This window comes from Myotis yumanensis, unplaced genomic scaffold (assembly GCF_028538775.1).
Source record: "Myotis yumanensis isolate MYYU_CA2020_CCGP unplaced genomic scaffold, mMyoYum1.0.hap1 SCAF_9, whole genome shotgun sequence".
NCBI lineage: Eukaryota > Metazoa > Chordata > Mammalia > Chiroptera > Vespertilionidae > Myotis > Myotis yumanensis.
The window spans coordinates 3,457,241-3,474,027 of record NW_027223760.1 but is presented as its reverse complement, the minus strand read 5'-3'; the positions used below and the strand labels follow the sequence as shown (position 1 = coordinate 3,474,027).

Below are 16,787 nucleotides of genomic sequence, written 5' to 3'. Positions count from 1 at the left end.
GCTCATCCTCACAGTTTCGTCCCTCATCCTTGCCTCTGCCACCTGCTTGTGATTGAGTTTGTCACTGAACTTACTCTAATACTAACATTGATGACTTTCTGTATGTTAGTGCCTCTGATACTTTGTCAGGTTAAAGCAGAACCTTTTGATTCCATCGTAAGAGGATATCAATGGCTTTATAGTCCCTCTTTTCTGTCCACATCTCTCAATTTGATATTATTGCTGTTTAAATTGACGACATTTGCATTCTGTCCTGTAACTGTGATTCCCAGAAAAGAAAAGTCTTACACCTTAACTGGATTACATGTGCATTGTCAGTTTTTTCTATACTTCTGCACTCTTCTTGTTTGGCTCAAGTTGATCTTCTAATAGTTCCTTCATGTAGGGCTCATGGAAACCACTTCTCCAAGTTCTCAAATGTTTAAAGAGACTTGTTTTTGCAACATACTCGATTGACAACGTGGTCAGATGTAGAATTCTTGGGTCGTAGCTTCCTGCTGTATATACTGTGAGTGAGCCCTTATGTCTCGGTGGTAAACGTAGGTATGCTAATGGCCAAGGCTGGCATGCTTTTCCCACTTTAAGGTGTCTGCTGGAACTGCCATAACAAGTACCACCAGCTCGTGGCTTCCACACACATGCTTGTTTTCTCAACTTGGAGGCTTAAGGCCCAAGGTCAAGGTGCCGTGAGGGTTGGCTGCTGGAGGCCTGTCTTCCCGGCTTGTAGGTGGCTGCCTTCCCTCTGTGCCTCACGTGGTCTTCTGTTCACGTGAGAGAGAGCTGCCTGGTGTCTTCCTTTTCTAATAGACATTATCCTGTTCAATTAGGGCCCCATCCTGTGACTTCAGTTAACCTCAATTACTTCCCTAGAGACCCCATCTCCAAATACAGTCACACTTGGGTTTGGGGGTTCAACATGTGAATTTTTGGGGACATACTTCAATCCATAACAAAGGGTGATGTGGGTTTTTTTTTTTGGTTTTTTTTTTTTTGCCAAAAGGCCTAGATAATTTTTGGTGATAAACTCCCTTAGCCTTTTTTTGTCTGTGAAGCTTCTTATTTCCCCTTCAATTTTGAATGATAGCCTTGCTGGATAGAGTATTCTTGGATTCAGTCCTTTGCTTTGCATCACTTTGTAAATTTCCGTCCATTCTTTTCTGGCCTGATGTGTTTCTCTTGAGAAATCATTTGATAATCTAATGGGAGATCCCTTGTATGTAACTTTCCGCCTCTCTCTTGCAGCCTGTAAGATTCTCTCTTTGTCCTGAACATTTGCCATGGTAATTATGATGTGTCTTGGTGTGGGTCTTTTCGGGTTCATCTTGTTTGGAACTCTCTGGACTTGTGTGACTTTTTTCTTCCCCACCTCAGGGAAGTTTTCTGATGTTATTTCTTCGAATAGATTTTCTAATCCTTGTTCATCTTTCTGTTGTTCTGGCACCCCTATTATTCGTATGTTGTTTCGTTTCATGTTGTCCCAAAGCTCCCTTAGGCTCTCCTCCTGTCTTTTAATTTTTTTCTCCAATTGCAGTACAGTTTGGGAGTGTTTTGCTTCCTTGTCTTCTAATTCACTAATTCGGTCCTCCGCTTCTTCTAGTCTACTGTTGATACTTTCAATGGTGTTTTTTATTGCAGCTATATCGCTCTTCATTTCTCCTTGGGTCTTACTTAAGTTGTTGATTTTTTCACCAGTTTCTTCTAGCTTCTTGCATATGTTATTGATTTTTTCCTCCATCCGGTTTATGCACTCTAGGGCCCTTATTCTGAATTCTTTTTCTGTCATGTTGCATGCCTCTGTAGCACTTAGCTGCTTTTCTGGCGAGTCCTCCTTTTCCTTCCTTTGGGGGTTTCTTTGTCTACCCATGTTTGATCTCACTGACATATCTAGACGTTGAGTCGTTCAGTGGCTGCTCCCTGGGTGGCAGTGGCTGCTCCCTGGGTGGCAGTGGCTCCTCGGGCTGTGGTTGCTCCTTGGGCGGTTGTGGTAGCAGCTGCTCCTCCATTGGTAGCAGGTCCTCTGGTGGGTGCTGTTCACAGCTGTGGTGGCTCTTCTGGCTGGTGGAGGGAGGCTTCACACACAGTAACTGTTCCCCAGACAGAGTGTGTGGTGATCAGGAGGCCGCTGTTGCTTGGATCTGCTGCGTTGATTTATTTATTTATTTATTTATTTAAAAATATATTTTATTGATTTTTTACAGAGAAGAAGGAAGAGGGACAGAGAGTTAGAAACATCAATGAGAGAGATCGATCAGCTGCCTCCTGCACGCCCCCTACTGGGGATGTGCCCGCAACCAAGGTACATGCCCTTGACTGGAATCGAACCTGGGACCCTTGAGTCCGCAGGCCGACGCTCTATCCACTGAGCCAAACCGGTTCGGCTGCTGTGTTGATTTAAAAGCACAAAATACAACACAACAAGGCACAACATACCAGGCACTGAACACGAATGTATTTACGATATTAATAACCCCAAATAAAGGTGGCCACCCGAGCTAAGAGAGTTAGGAGATAAGGAAGAAAGAAGAGAAAAAGATAGAAGAGAAAAAAGAAAGAAAAAAAAAGGAGTGCAAAAATGAAATTGGAAAAAGGGAGGGGAAAAAAGAAGAAAAAAAAAGTAAGAGAGAAAAGAGAATGAAGTAGAAGAGGGGAAGAGACTATTTATACGAGGAGAAAACTCCTATAGAACCGCCACTAATCCCAACAAATTCCAGTAACAGATTCCTGGAGATGAATACAAACTACAAACAACCAATAATATCAAGCGATGCAAGGGAAAACAGAAGCACAAAAATAACCGGGGGGCGGGGGGAGGGGGCGGGAAAACAAAAAGAATAAGCAGAATAACCTCACAAACAATCCTAAAAAAAAAAACCCCAATATACTCGACAATCAAGCAAACAACAATAAAACAATAGAGAGAGAAAAGAAGAAAAAAAAATTTGGATAGTGAAGAAAGATAAGGGAAAGGTGTATAAGGATTTAGAGTAGGGGATTGGAAATAGGATATATAAGTAGGGTGAAATTTTGACAGGGGGTAAAAAGAATAGGGAAAAGCTAAAGCTGGAGTAGGGTAAGAGAAACAGGACAACAAAAGGGAAAAAGTGGGGAAGAGGGTTTTAGCACAGAGGCAAAATTGAGATAGAGAAAAATGCTGCTAAAGGAACGATGAAAATAGAATGGAGAACATTAGTCCCAAAATAAAATAAAGACAAAATAAAATGACACTTTAAAAAATGGTAAAATGGTAGCAGTAATAATACTGGTTAAAAATAAAAATGTAGTAATTAAAAGGGTAAAATCAGGTGATGAAAAAAAGAAAAGAAAAAAATGGTTTCTTAGTTAAAAGGTGAAAAAATAATTTAAAAAAATAAAAATAAAAATGTGTAGTAATGAAGGTGCTTCAGATCGTCTACACTTCTTTTTGGCACGCCAGGTATTCAGGAGAATATTGAATTTCCCTCTGATACACTGTTCCTCTGTGTTGTAAGCCACAGTCCTGATTTTAAGGCAGGCCGTATTGGTTCCCCATACTGCCTTTATCTGTATTTACACAAGAGTCAGTTTGTGGCTCTGCCTCTGGTTGGCAGTGTGTCTGGATTGACCTCCGAGGCTATAAGTCCTCTGACCAGGAGTTCTCTATTGTACCTGAACCAGCTCCGCCCAGAGCTGGTTCCCCAGTCACCACTCCCAGCTCTGTTTCCCAGGCTCCCCAAAAACAACCTTCCCCTACAGGCTCTGCTAGTGACCCCAACTGGGTAATCCCATGCACTGGGTTCAACAATCAAATGCACAGATTTAAGAGGAAGTGTGTAAACAAGAGCCTGGGAAGCTGTGCGAACTCGCAGGGCTCCACCTTCCAGAACTGCGCGGAGTCTCTGCGCGCGCTCTGGCCCCTGGCACCAAGTAGCCGGCCGGCTGGCAAAATCTGAGGCTGCCCCTTTGCATCCAGTCCAACTATGGGCTTATTTATAGTGTTCCCTTCTGCCAGCAGCCCTGTGGGAGCCCTTCCCCACTTGTGGGGTCACGCTGGCCCCAACGGCCGCGGACTTTGTGGGGTGCAGATTTCCCCCCAAGCGCGAGTTCCTCGCTCCAACCTGAATTGCAAACCGCACCTTTGGGGGAAGTCTAACCTTTCCGTGGGGAGAAGCAGGGCTCGTCTGAGTTCATGTAGTCGCGCTGCTTAAGAGCCGTTGCCTCCGGGTTACTAGCCGATCTCTGGATGCCGGTAACAGCCACTCAAGATGGCGCGGTCTCGTGGCTGAGCCGGCGCCCGGGGGGAGGTTTCAGCCTCAATCTCTAACCCTCCCCTTTTTCTAGGAGTTCTCTATGTCTTTCCTGGCTGCAGACTGTCTCTCAGCTGAATCTCCTCTGCTTATTCGGGCTGTATGTTACCCGTTTCAGCTGCTCGCCCTTATCTGCTCCTGGACAAAGCACCGACACATCCGTCTAAACCTCCGCCATTTTTTTCCCCACCCCCAGATAATTTTTATTTATTGTTTTTTTTTCTTTTGCAGCTTTAAATATGTGATGTATACCTATATTTATTGACATGGAAAAATTTACATCATACCACTGAATGGCAAAAAGCAGGTTTATTATTCTTTAAAAAATATTTTTATTGATTTCAGAGAGGAAGGGAGAGGGAGAGAGATAAAAACATCAGCGATGCCCTAGCTGGTTTGGGTCAGTGGATAGAGCGTCAGCCTGAGGATCGAAGGGTTCCAGGTTCAATTCCAGTCAAGGGCATGTACCTCGGTTGCAGGCTCCTCCCCAGCCTGTGGTTGGGGCACATGCAGGAGGCAACCAATCAATGTGTTTCTCTCACATGGATATTTCTCTCTGTCTTTCCTTCTCTCTTCCACTCTCTAAAAATCAATGGAAAAGTATCCCTGGGTGAGGATTAAAAAAACCAAAAAAAACCCCACATCAGTGATGAGAGAGAATCATTGATCGGCTCCCTCCTGCACGCACCCTACTGGGGATTGAACCCGCAACCCAGGCATGTGCCCTGACCAGGACCCATTGAGCCATACTGGCCAGGCTATTTATTCTTTTTATCTTTCCGTAATCCTGTCATTTCCTCCTATTTGGTCATGGCTATTATTTTAAAACTTAGAGACCCGATGCACGAAATTCATGCACCGGCCTTGGCCGCCGCCCCCGCCCGCCACCACCGCAGCTGGGGGCCTCTGGTGCCGCTGCCTCGGCCCCCACCCGCTTCTGCTTTGTCTGGAAGGAAGGACGCCCAGAAGGATGTCCGGTCTAATTAGCATATCATGCTTTTATTATTATAGACTAGAGATCTGGTGCACAAAAATTTGTGCACTCGGGGGTGGGGGGAGGGATCCCCCAGCCCGGCCTGTGCCCTCTCGCAGTCTGGGACCCCTCAGGAGATAACGACCTGCTGGCTTAGGCCTGCTCCTGGGTGGCAGAGGGCAGGCCCAATCCCTAGGTGCAGCCCCTGGTCGGGCTCAGAGCAGGGTCGATTGGGGAGTTGGGGCGCCGCCCCCTGTCATGCACAGAGCAGGGCGGATTGGGAGGTTGCGATGCCACCCTCAGTCACGCTCAGAATAGGGCCGATTGGGAGGTTGGGGCACCGCCCCCTGTCACACTCAAGGCAGGGTCGATGGGGAGGTTGCGGCGCCACCCCCTGTCACGCACAGAGCAGGGCCAATCAGGGGGTTGGGGCGCTGCCCCCTGTCACACACAGAGCAGGGCCAATCAGGGGGTTGAGGAGCTCCCCCCTGTCACACACAGAGCAGGGCGGATCACGGGGTTGGGGCACTGCCCTCTATTACCCACAGAGCAGGGACAATCAGGGGGTTGGGGCGCCGCCACTGTCACACTCAGGGCAGGGCCGATGGGGAGGTTATGGCTCTACCCCGTCACACACACAGCAGGGCCCGTGGGGGTGGGGGGGTTGGGGTGCCGCCCCCTGTCACACACAGAGCTGCAGGGTGATCAGGGGGTTTGGGCGCTGCCCCCTGTCACGCTGATCCCGGTGCTGGGAGGCATATTACCCTTTTACTATATAAGACAGAGGCCTGGGGGCCGGCTGGTTTGCCCTGAAGGGTGTCCTGGATCAGGGTGGGGGTCCCCACTGGGGTGCCTGGCCAGCCTGGATGAGGGGATGATGGCTGTTTGCAGCTGGTCACACACCCTTCAGGGTGGGAGTCCCCACTGGGGTGCCTGGCCAGTCTGGGTGAGGGGCTGAGGGCTGCTTTCAGGCTGACTGAAGCTCCCAACCGCTCCTATTTTTTCTCTTTTTTTATTTTATTCTGGGCCAGCTTTAGCTCTGGCTCTAGCTCTGAGGCTTCGTATCTGGCTTGTTTGCCGTTCTATAATCGAAACAATGTATAACTTCAGCTCTGAGATCCCGGCAGGCTGAAAGCTGGTTTCAGCTTCTTATTTGCAACATAGTACACAGTTGCTTAGAGTTGCAACTCAGAGGCCGGCAAGTCAGGCGGGGAACGTTGGAGTCTGCAGTCCCTGGAGCAAGCAAGCCTCATGTTCGCTTCCAGCTGCCTGGCTGCCGGCCATCTTGGCTGACAGTTAATTTGCATAAGGATATGCTGATTAGCCAATGGGAAGGGTAGCGGTCGTACGCTAATTACCATGTTTCTCTTTTATTAGTGTAGATAGATATTTGAATTTTTTGAAATATCTTTGATCTTTATCTGCTTTATTTTTATATTTTTCTGGGGAAGAGTCTTTTGTCTGCCATTTGTTTTTCCTGTGACTTTTCTCTTTTTCTTTAGTTTTTATATATCTTTGCCTAGTTTCTTTCCTCATCTTTGAATGAGGAGAGTTCTTCCTGGACTAGCTGTGTGTGGTTTTGGCCGGTGTCGGGGGAAAGGCGCAGTGTGGGTGAAGCCGCTTCTCTCTGGGGTTCTGCCTCACAGCTGGAGGCAAAGGCGTTTGTCTGAGCTTGCTCTGGGCTCTGGTGGCAGGGGGTTTGGCAGCGTCTGCGGCTGTCCTGCTTAATCGGCTCTTGCTCTAAGCATGGCTGCCTGCCTGTGCTCTGGAGAACTCTGCCCTTCTTCTGAGATCTGAAGTCCCTGGTGTTCTCCCGGTGCCCTCACAGTCTTGGTTGAGTGTTTCTTGCCTGTGGCAACTTGCTGCAGGTTAGTCTCAGGAGGTTCAGGTGTTATGTTATCAAAGATCAAGCTTTCTTCTCCGTAACTAACTCGTTCTTGGTCTGGGTGGTCACAAAGAGCAGCATTGTTCAGAGAGGTCTTTGCATCTTCCAGGTTTTGAGCCCCACAGTCAGGTTTTTTTCTTCCTTTTTAAAAAAAAATACATTTTTATTGATTTCAGAGAGGAAGGGAGAGGGAGAGACTGAAACATCAATGATGAGAGAGAATCATGGATCTACTGCCTCCTGCACACCCCCTACTGGGAATTGGGCCTGCAACCCGGGCATGTGCCCCGACCTCCAGGTTCATAGGTCGAAGCTCAACCACTGAGCCACGCCGGCTGGGCCAGGTTTCTTAAGGAACCACATTGGTTATGCCATCTGCAAAGGGAGGGCACTCTACAGCATCCTGATGATCATGCAATCACATGAAATCTGGGCGAATACTGAACACAGTGACTGCTTTCTTACAGACAGAACCTCCGCTGAACACACCAGAAAATAGAGAATATCTTGCAGAAATTATGTTTGAATCTTTTAATGTACCAGGACTCTACATTGCAGTTCAGGTAAAAGCAAAGTTATTTTTATGATTCCCAAAGGACCTTCACTGTAATATCTACAGGACGGCATGGTGATTCCAGAGGCTCTCTGTTACAAGATAGGGCTGTGTGTTCTTCCTTTTTCCCTTCCCTCAACACACACACAACACATGGAGACACAGACACACAGAAGGACAGACACACATTCACCGACACAGAGACAGACACAGGACAGACACATTCGCAGACACACACACATTCACAGACACACAGACACACACAGAAGGACAGACACACATACTTACATACACCCTACTCTGCATTCATCTCAGACCAGGTTTCCAGCTCAGGGTAGGATGGGCAGTTCTCTGTGCTGGGGCTTCCCGTGTAGTGCAGAACGGTTAGCAGCCTCTGGCCTTGACCCCCTAGAAATAGCACCCGCCCGATCTCCCCAAGTGTGACAGACACGGCAGCAGGCCTCCCTAGTGTCCCGGGGGCAGATGGCCCTGGTGGGGAACCAGTATCCGGTGTGAGGCCAGTGAACTGCAGCCGTCCGTGGACCCGCACCGGGAACGGTGGGTGAGAAACACCACCCTCTGACTCCATAGTAAAATCCCCACCTCACTGGCTTTTTTTGGGTAAAAATTGATTTATTTTGTTGAAAACTTGAGTCCTCCAGTTTAAGTACACATGGTCCTTGTCCAGGTTGGGATTTGAATTTTGGGGGGAGATGAAGGATGGAGAGGGAGAGTTAGCCTCACTCAGTGAGAAGGACCGATTGCTTGACCTGAGCATGAGCGGGCAGAGGACCTGAGGCCGCCCCCCGTGTTGACGCTCGTGTCCTGTCCAGGCAGTGCTGGCCTTGGCAGCGTCGTGGACGTCTCGGCAGGTCGGCGAGCGCACGCTGACAGGCATCATCATCGACAGCGGGGACGGGGTCACCCACGCCATCCCAGTGGTAAGCAGACTGGTCAGTGCTTCTCTTTGCAGGACTCGCCTGATTGGAGGTAAGGGAACAATTAAAGGAAAAAAAGCTTTTCTGCTTAAAATACCACTTTTAAAGTCATAGCTGTACTTAGACAAGGGAATAAGAGGAGAAAAAATCCGTGGCCATCGCAGTTTTAAATGTGCAGGGGCAGCTTCTGCTGTCAACGGCAGCCATTGGGTGGGGTCAGCAGGACTCTGCCTTGCCCCTGGGGTCATGAGGTCATGGTCCCTGGGGGCTTTTCCTGCTCACCTTCTGAGCCTGGGCCACCCAGAGGATTCTCTCTGTTCCGGGACAAGACATGGGTGGCTTTAACCAGCTCCTGCTCTGGACAAGGCCCTGCTGGGGTTTGAGAGTTTATCTAAGAGCTGAGAGGAGGGGTTGCACCTTTCAGTTTGCACAGTGGTCTGCAGTGCCGCTGTCTGGTTTTACATTTCAGAATATTAGAGAAGTGATTCCTAATTGGGGCTCTAAGAGACTTCTGTTTCTCCCCCACCCTCCATAAACTATTTAAACGAATTGTTTAAAGTTGTTTTTGAAAAGAAATGGAAACTCTGGAGAGGGTGTCCAGGGGAGTCACCTGGCTCTCATTCCTGATCTCCAGGCCCTCCTCCCAGACACAGCCGTTACCGGTTATCTACGTTGGTTACAAGCACCCTGTTTGTATATACAGCTGTCTGTGTGTATAACACCTTTGGGAAAGACAAACTAGGGCTTTTTAAAAAACAAATCATTTACTTTCATTGAAAAATAGCATTTCGTTTCAGGAAGTCGCAGCTAGGATACGCTCACGTGCTTTAATTCCTTCAGGGTCAGAACGCCAGGAACAGGGTAAAGGGTGGACGTGCCCCCAGCCGGTGCCCTCTGCAGCAGGATCCGGAGGGACGGGCAGGACTGCACACGCCCTCCCAGTGTTCTCTGTGCTGGGAGCCCCGCAGCTGGCCTCACCCCTTGCTCCTGTAGGAGCTGCTGAGGCGTGTCCGCGCTGCTGCCCTGGCCGTGAGAGCAGTGCTGACCGAGGATCCCGGCGCCTGCCCCTTCCCAGGCCGTCCCCTCGGAGGCCAGTGCAGACAGACCCGCTGGGCGTGGGGGCCTGCTGCCCTCTCCCGTGTTTCCGGTTGAGGAGGAGAAAGGAAAACTGGTTCACTCGGTGTCGAGGCCCACAGAGAAAGTCGCTTTAACATTTTTGTCTGTATATAATTCAGTGTTTTCCCAAAACATTACATGTTGTACAAAATTAGGGTGAAATGGGGAAATGTAAAGGAGGAAATAGAATACCTGTGAACTGACCCAGAGAGTGCGCTGTGGCTTTGGTTGCAGAGTCTTCTACGCTCGTTTCCTAGATACAACGCGTGATGTTTTCAGCGAAATTGGAGCATCCTGTGTCCGGTTCTGTGTCCTGATTGTACAATACAACCCTAACTTTACAGCTTGCATACTGACTTATCCCTAATAGTGTTTCTTATGGCTGAATATTCTGTGAAAATAGTTAGTAGCTATGTAATAGTGCATCCTGGAGAATAGCCTAATTCACTTGTCTGCCTGTCCTTGGACGGGGTGTAGAGTGTTTTGAATCTGAGACGAAGCTCATGTTAGTAAACACTGGCTGGATTACTTTTAGAAAGTGTTATATGTGATGCAGGGAGTATAATAATTGTGAATAGTTTGTGTTAGCTGATATTCTTAGGACTGTAAGTTGATCTTTACTATTTTAATAATTTGGACATATCTTTTATCTCCCTCTTTTTTCCTCTTTCTTAAAATATTTTATAAACAACTTAGACTGTGGGAAGGCCACATCTTCTCTTACTCCCAGATGTTAGGCACATCAGGAAGAAACCTGAGGGGTCAGCAGCTGTCCGCGCCCTCACGTGGCTCTGCCGGTGGCTCTCACCGCAGAGTGCAGTCAGCGGCCCCCTGCCGGGCCCTCTGTTTCCCCGGCGTGGGGCACGGAAGCAGTGCTGTCCTGGGGACTGGAGTGCCACGTCTTGGTCTGTGACACTGTGGTAGGAGGGATCCACTCTGACTGTCGGTCCCTGTCGGGCGAGCTGGGTGTGCCACAGCCCGTGGCTTCCCTGGAGGGTTGGGGAGGGGCTGGTGCTGGGCTGTGGCCCGTTCCTGGCACCAGCAGACAGTGCCACGGTCCAGGGAGGCCCCCTGTGAGTGGGTCTCAGACACACAGTGTTAGGGGAACCACAGAATCACTCCTAGCCCCACACTCGGGGCTGTCTATTGGGTGCTTAGTAAATGGCCTCACAGTACTAGTGCTGGGCTGCGTACTGCACTGACTCTGTATTGTACCCCAAGGGGTCATTTGCCCCGCACTGTGGGCAGAGGTCCTGGCGTGAAGCATGTTAACAGATCCTTAAATACAAGTAGATTTATAGTTGGCTTAGCAGCTTTTACAGGTAAGACGCTTTCTGTTAAGGAACAAAGTGAGGTTGGATTCACGGTTCCGACACGCAGCATCCATTTTTGGAATGCGGTTTTCCAAGGACGTTCCTGATGAAAGCACCGTTCTGGCTGCTTATCGGGGGGCCAGGTCATGGTAACGGGACTGGGAGTGCAGTCGCTTTAAGGACCTCGCCCGAGGAGCCATGTGGGGATCTGTAATCGCATGTCAGGGCCGCCAGGGCAGGAGCCCCTGGGAGCCAGGCGCGGTGCTGCGGGATTGCTCACACAGTCTTCTGCCTCCTCTCTTCCCAGGCGGAAGGTTATGTAATCGGAAGCTGCATCAAACACATCCCGATTGCAGGTAGAGATATTACGTATTTCATTCAACAGCTGCTAAGGGAGAGGGAGGTGGGAATCCCTCCTGAGCAGTCACTGGAGACCGCAAAAGCCATTAAGGTAAAAACAGACGGGGAATGGGCTGGTTTGGGGTGGAGGAGAAATGGGGCTGCACACTTCCCCGCTGCCGCCACCCTGCTCCCACCTGCTTCCTCTCCCTGCTTCCTCTCCGTGAATGTGGGTCTTGATCTGTTTACCGCTGGAGTTCAGTAAAGGCTGAAAGACTGACAGCTCAGGCCCTTCCTCGGAACATCAGCCATGGAGGCTCCAGTGTAGACGAGAACGGCTTGATGGCCAGACTGAGCCTGTGCTCCGGATGCAGCCTCACTTAATTGGAGCCTGATTCGATAGGGCCTCCAGTTACCTGATCGCCTGCAGCTCCCTCCACGGTTGGACGAGGCACTAGCAGCAGCAGCAGTGACGCCAGGGGTCCTGGGTATCGGCCAATGTCAAACTCGTTTCCCATCCCTGTTGGGTGTGGTTTGCACCCCCTTAACTGCAGTTCAGAACAAGTCATTCCAGGCTCTAGAATCATGAAACACAGTCCACTTGTATTTTCTGGACTCTAGTTACCATGCTAAAAAAGTTACAGGAAGCTTTAAAATGAAAACAATTCGATAAGAAGGAGCATGGCTTGTCAGGACATATTTAAGTGCTCACTTGACCAGTTTAGTCTGTTACTAAACTGTCCATTTCAGTTGACAAACCCTTTTAAGGGAACTTTTCTAGTAAAAATGCAAGAGATTCTTAGAAATGCAAGGATAACTATTATGTAGATGAGGAGAGGATTTAGTTTGTTTTTGAAGAAGAATTTCGCGTGGGTGTGCCATGAGCTTGAGCATCTCCTGTCATTTTGAGCTGCAGGGGGAGTGAGGGACGCTCCCCCACTGCTTTCCTCGGCTTAGTTCCCGGGAGCCCTGCTGGTTGAAGGACAGGAAGCATCAGAGGTGGCCCCACATTTGCACGGCACTCTGGGTAACAACAGGGTGCACTGGTGTAGGTCAGGGCTCCAGCAAACCAGGTGGCCAGCTGTCCCGCTGTCCTGGACCACGGTTTCCCAGGATGGGCACGCTTAACTGGACAGCACAGCCCCGGGCAGACCGGGTTAGCCCTTTCTAGCTGGGGAGAGTTTACCCAAGAATCATAGACTTTCTTTTTAGACTAAAATGCTTCCCAAGAATTCCCCTCTTCCTTTCCTTGCCTTTTTTCAGTGAAAAAAAAATTGGAGATTTGACCCAAGCTCCCTGGCCACCCCATATCTGTGACAAATGTCAATCAGAATGGAACCTCTTGTTTCTGACACTCAGGGGTCGAGCTGGTGAGCGTGAGCGTTCCCTTTCTCAGTCAAGATTCCTGAGTGGCATGGCTCAGGAGGTTGCGTTCTGGTCCTCACAGTGGCATTTGCTTTACTCAATGGCTCTCTGGGGTCCTATCCTGACCTTGAATTAGAGCTGGCTGTCGAGGCTGCAGAGGTCAGGAGAAAAGAGACTCCTTTGGTAAAGCTCTTGAGATGAGCTGCACTAGCCCTGCTGGGTGGCTGTGGGCCCTGCCGTTGGTTCCGCCTCACTTGTTTCTGTGAAGGCAGAGGCCCTGGGGAGTGTGGAGCAGAAGTGCCTGCCTTGTGTTACTGCCCTGGCCGTGGCCTATGGGCACGAGCAGGCCTGAGGCTGTGTGGACCGTGGCACGCCGTTCTCGTAGCGTGAGTCCAGAACTCCAGTCTAGGTCTGCACACGCCACCCACCTTCCCTTGAAGCCTTTCGTGCTGTCACTAGGCCAGTTGAGGTGCCGTTGGAAATTGACCAGGCCTCTGAGGACAGCTCAATGCTTCTGTCTCCATCTGGTAGATTTAACTGTGTCGAATGGCTCACTCTCTGTTGTCAGGGAACACAGTTTGTATAAACAAACCCTGCCCACCAGTCTCACAATTCTGTTAGAGTGTCAAGGATGAAACTGGAATGTTTCAGGGAGTCTAGGAAACTTCAAACTTCATAGCAGAAAACACCTTCAGAGGTTCTTCCAAAATGTGTACGAGCGCCCATGTGCTGCCTTCCCACCTGGGGTTGGGGGCACCATCTACGCAGGGAGTAGGACGGACCCAGCAGATGCAGATCACCTGGAGACACCGAAGCCATTCTGGGTCCCTGCGTATTCCTGAGTGGGCATGGCTTGAGTGTCTCCATGGTGATCTGTAGCCGCTCTGTCAGTCTCGCTCCTTGTGTACAAGGTGCCCCCCTCTGCCATCTGCCCACAGGAAGCTGACTTTCGGAAGCTGGTACTCATGTGCCACCTGCAGCTTGACAGAAGTTAGCTCTAAGGACAGGTGCCCACCCAAGGAGCTCAGTTGAGCATCGCCAGATTCAGAGGAAACATTGCACGTCTAGGTTGGTGGTTCAAGGTGAAAGCCATGGGCACGTTCGTGCAGCAGCAGCAGCAGCAGCAGCAGCAGCATAGTCCAGTCCTGCCTAAGTCTGCCTCTTCTTTTTCCATGGCCCCTACCACCTATAACCTGCCGTGTCACCTGCTTGTTATGGACTCTCAGCCAGAGCGCATGCCCCGGGGCCGGGATCTGTGTGTCTGTTCACTCGTGCCTCAGCAGTGAAGACTCTCCGTGCAGCTGATGGCCGCGCTGTACTGTCAGACTGCACAGCAGGGTAACAGCTGGCGGTGGCTGTGGTGGGCATCATGCTGTCTGCCTTATTCAGTGGGCGGGGCTGCAGTGCAGGCCAGCTGGTCCAGGGCCATGGTAGTGGGTACCCGGGGCAGGTGCCGTGTAGGTGCCTAAGAGGAATAAAGAAAGAGGTGATGGAGACAACATACTTAGTAGACACCTTGAAACAAGCAGCTTCACAAGTCCAACATCAAAGCGTAGTCATGTCTTGTGTGAAGGATGACGACCGTGAGGCTTGGCGTTAGGGGTGTGGGCAGGACTCAGTCCAGGGGTATGCTCAATGCTGGGGTTACTGGGTGTTTGTCTGAGGCTCTGGGTTGGTTGTTAATGCCTGTGACGTCTTTGTGTGTGTGCATGCAGGAGAAATACTGTTACATTTGCCCTGACATCGTCAAGGAATTTGCCAAGTACGACCTGGACCCCGGGAAGTGGATCAAGCAGTACACAGGCATCAATGCCATCAACCAGAAGAAGTTCGTGGTGGATGTGGGCTACGAACGGTTCCTGGGCCCCGAGATTTTCTTCCACCCCGAGGTGAGGTGCTTGCCTGTGGCGTTGCAGCACTTCATGTATGGAGGAATACTGCCACCTCGTGTGTGTGAAGCTGATTCTCATCACTGACTGCGGCTAAGTGAGGACAGCTGGTGCGCACAGGCCCTGTGACGGTCACAGCCCCTGGGCCGTCTGTCTGCGTGACTGACTGTGCCCCTGCTCTCCATAGGCTTGATTATCTGTAAATAGCGAACCATTGATTATGTCGTGAGTGGTTAGGAAGAAGTTTGAAGAGCAGTAGGAGATAATGGAATTGAAACAAATCGCACACTAATATGAAAATGAGTTACTCTCAGGACCGTGTGCAAGTTGCCTCTGTCAGAGTGGATGGTGTAACCGTTTCCTTCCATCTTTTGTGATCGCCCTTCCTAACCCAGTTTCTAACCAGTACACCTGCCTGCCGCGGCCCCGCTGACGCTTAGTTAAGGCTTGTGTCTGAGGGCCGTCTGTAAGAATCACAGCTATGGTCATTTTAGCTGGGAGTCACAAATTATTACTTTTGTGGAAGCCGTAATTAAGGGGCAGCATTTTAAAATTTAAATAAAATGCACTTAAAAATATTTTGGTATATTTTCCTGCCTGATTCAGTTTGTATTTAATAGGTAGATTGCAAACTACTACTTGTTTTTTGAGATGTGCATAAAACTATTTTGTACTGGGAAATGGCACAAAACGTGTCCAGTATTGTAATCTAATGATATCATACTCCTCCACTCATGCCCTTGATATTAGTGATTGAAATAGACATAAAGCTGCCCATGCCCAGGGAACAGCTGGTGAGCGGCTGGATGTGACCTCCTCCCAGCAATAGAGCACATTAAGGCTTTCCTTCGACTTTTAAAACATGTTTCAAATGGAATGTCAATGCTGTTTCCTCAGATTAAATTCCCTAAGTTAAATAAGCTAAAATTTTTTTTTCTTCTATCTTTTTTTAAAAATATATTTTATTGATTTTTTACAGAGAGGAAGGGAGAGAGACAGAGAGCTAGAAACATCGATGAGAGAGAAACATCGATCAGCTGCCTCCTGCACACCTCCCACTGGGGATGTGCCCGCAACCCAGGTACATGCCCTTGACCGGAATCGAACCTGGGACCATTCAGTCCACAGGCCGATGCTCTATCCACTGAGCCAAACCGGTTCTGGCAAGCTAAAATTTTTTTTGGTTAATCCTCACCCAAGGATATTTTCCCATTGATTTTTTAGAGAGAGTGGAAAGGAGGGGGCGAGACAGAGAGAAACATTGACTGGTTGCCTCCTGCACAGACCCAGGGCCAGGGATCAAGCCTGCAACCGAGGTACGTGCCCTTGACCGGGATTGAACCTGGGACCTTTCAGCCTGCAGGCTGACACACTATCCATTGAGCCAAACCAGCCAGGGCATTGTTACATTAAGAAAAAAAAAAATCCTCACCCAAGGATATGTTTTTCATTGACTCTAGAGAGAGAGAGGAAAGGAGAAGGAGGGAGGGGAGGAGGGAGGGAGGGAGGGAGAGAGAGAGAGAGAGAGAGAGAGAGAGAGAAACATCAATGTGAGAGAAAAACATTGATTGGTTGCTTCCTGTGTGTGTCCTGACTGGGGATCAGACCCACAACTTGGCTTGTGCCCTGACCGGGAATGGCATGGGAGGACATACCAACCACTGAGCTACACTGGCCAGGGCAGTCGTTACATTTTAAAGCCACCATACAGTGACCTTTCATTGACGATGTTTTTTTATTTTCTGTATCTTGGATAATTTTTTCATAAGTTAGTATTCATAAGTGATGTACTCATTCATATTCATAGTGTTTCATTATTTCACATACATCATGTACATGCTTTTTACAGTCTCTTACCATACGTTTCACTGTATTTGTGATGCAGGGCTGGTCTGCTTTTGTTACTGTTTCATATTTTTCCTTCACTAAACCCCACATTTCATCTCTTGAGGGGACGTATGTTGTCATCAGTCCGTGCACACAGTCACATGGGATTCACTTGACGTATTGTTCATTCCCATGTGAAGTGCTTAAAGGTATAGTAAATTCTGTGTTTGTTAAAGTTACTTTTTAAAAAGTTCTCTTGTTTTGTCCTGTTGAGAGAAGTGTGTAATGTTTCTTTTGTGTTTATGT

General features: G+C 49.1%; 1 protein-coding gene across 13 annotated transcripts in view; it reads left to right on the top strand.

Moving 5' to 3' along the window:
- ACTR3B (actin related protein 3B) overlaps positions 1-16,787 on the top strand; it is a 62,401-nt gene that overhangs the window by 28,198 nt on the left and 17,416 nt on the right. For all 13 annotated transcript variants that reach the window (XR_011472592.1, XR_011472591.1, XR_011472594.1 and 10 more), the window contains 4 exons: positions 7,609-7,704; positions 8,528-8,635; positions 11,369-11,512; positions 14,481-14,654. Coding sequence is in view for 8 of the 13 variants with exons in the window: in XM_070423598.1 (XP_070279699.1) it covers positions 7,609-7,704; positions 8,528-8,635; positions 11,369-11,512; positions 14,481-14,654 (522 nt within the window). In the remaining 5 variants the exon portion in view is untranslated. The remainder of the gene's footprint in view (positions 1-7,608; positions 7,705-8,527; positions 8,636-11,368; positions 11,513-14,480; positions 14,655-16,787) is intronic.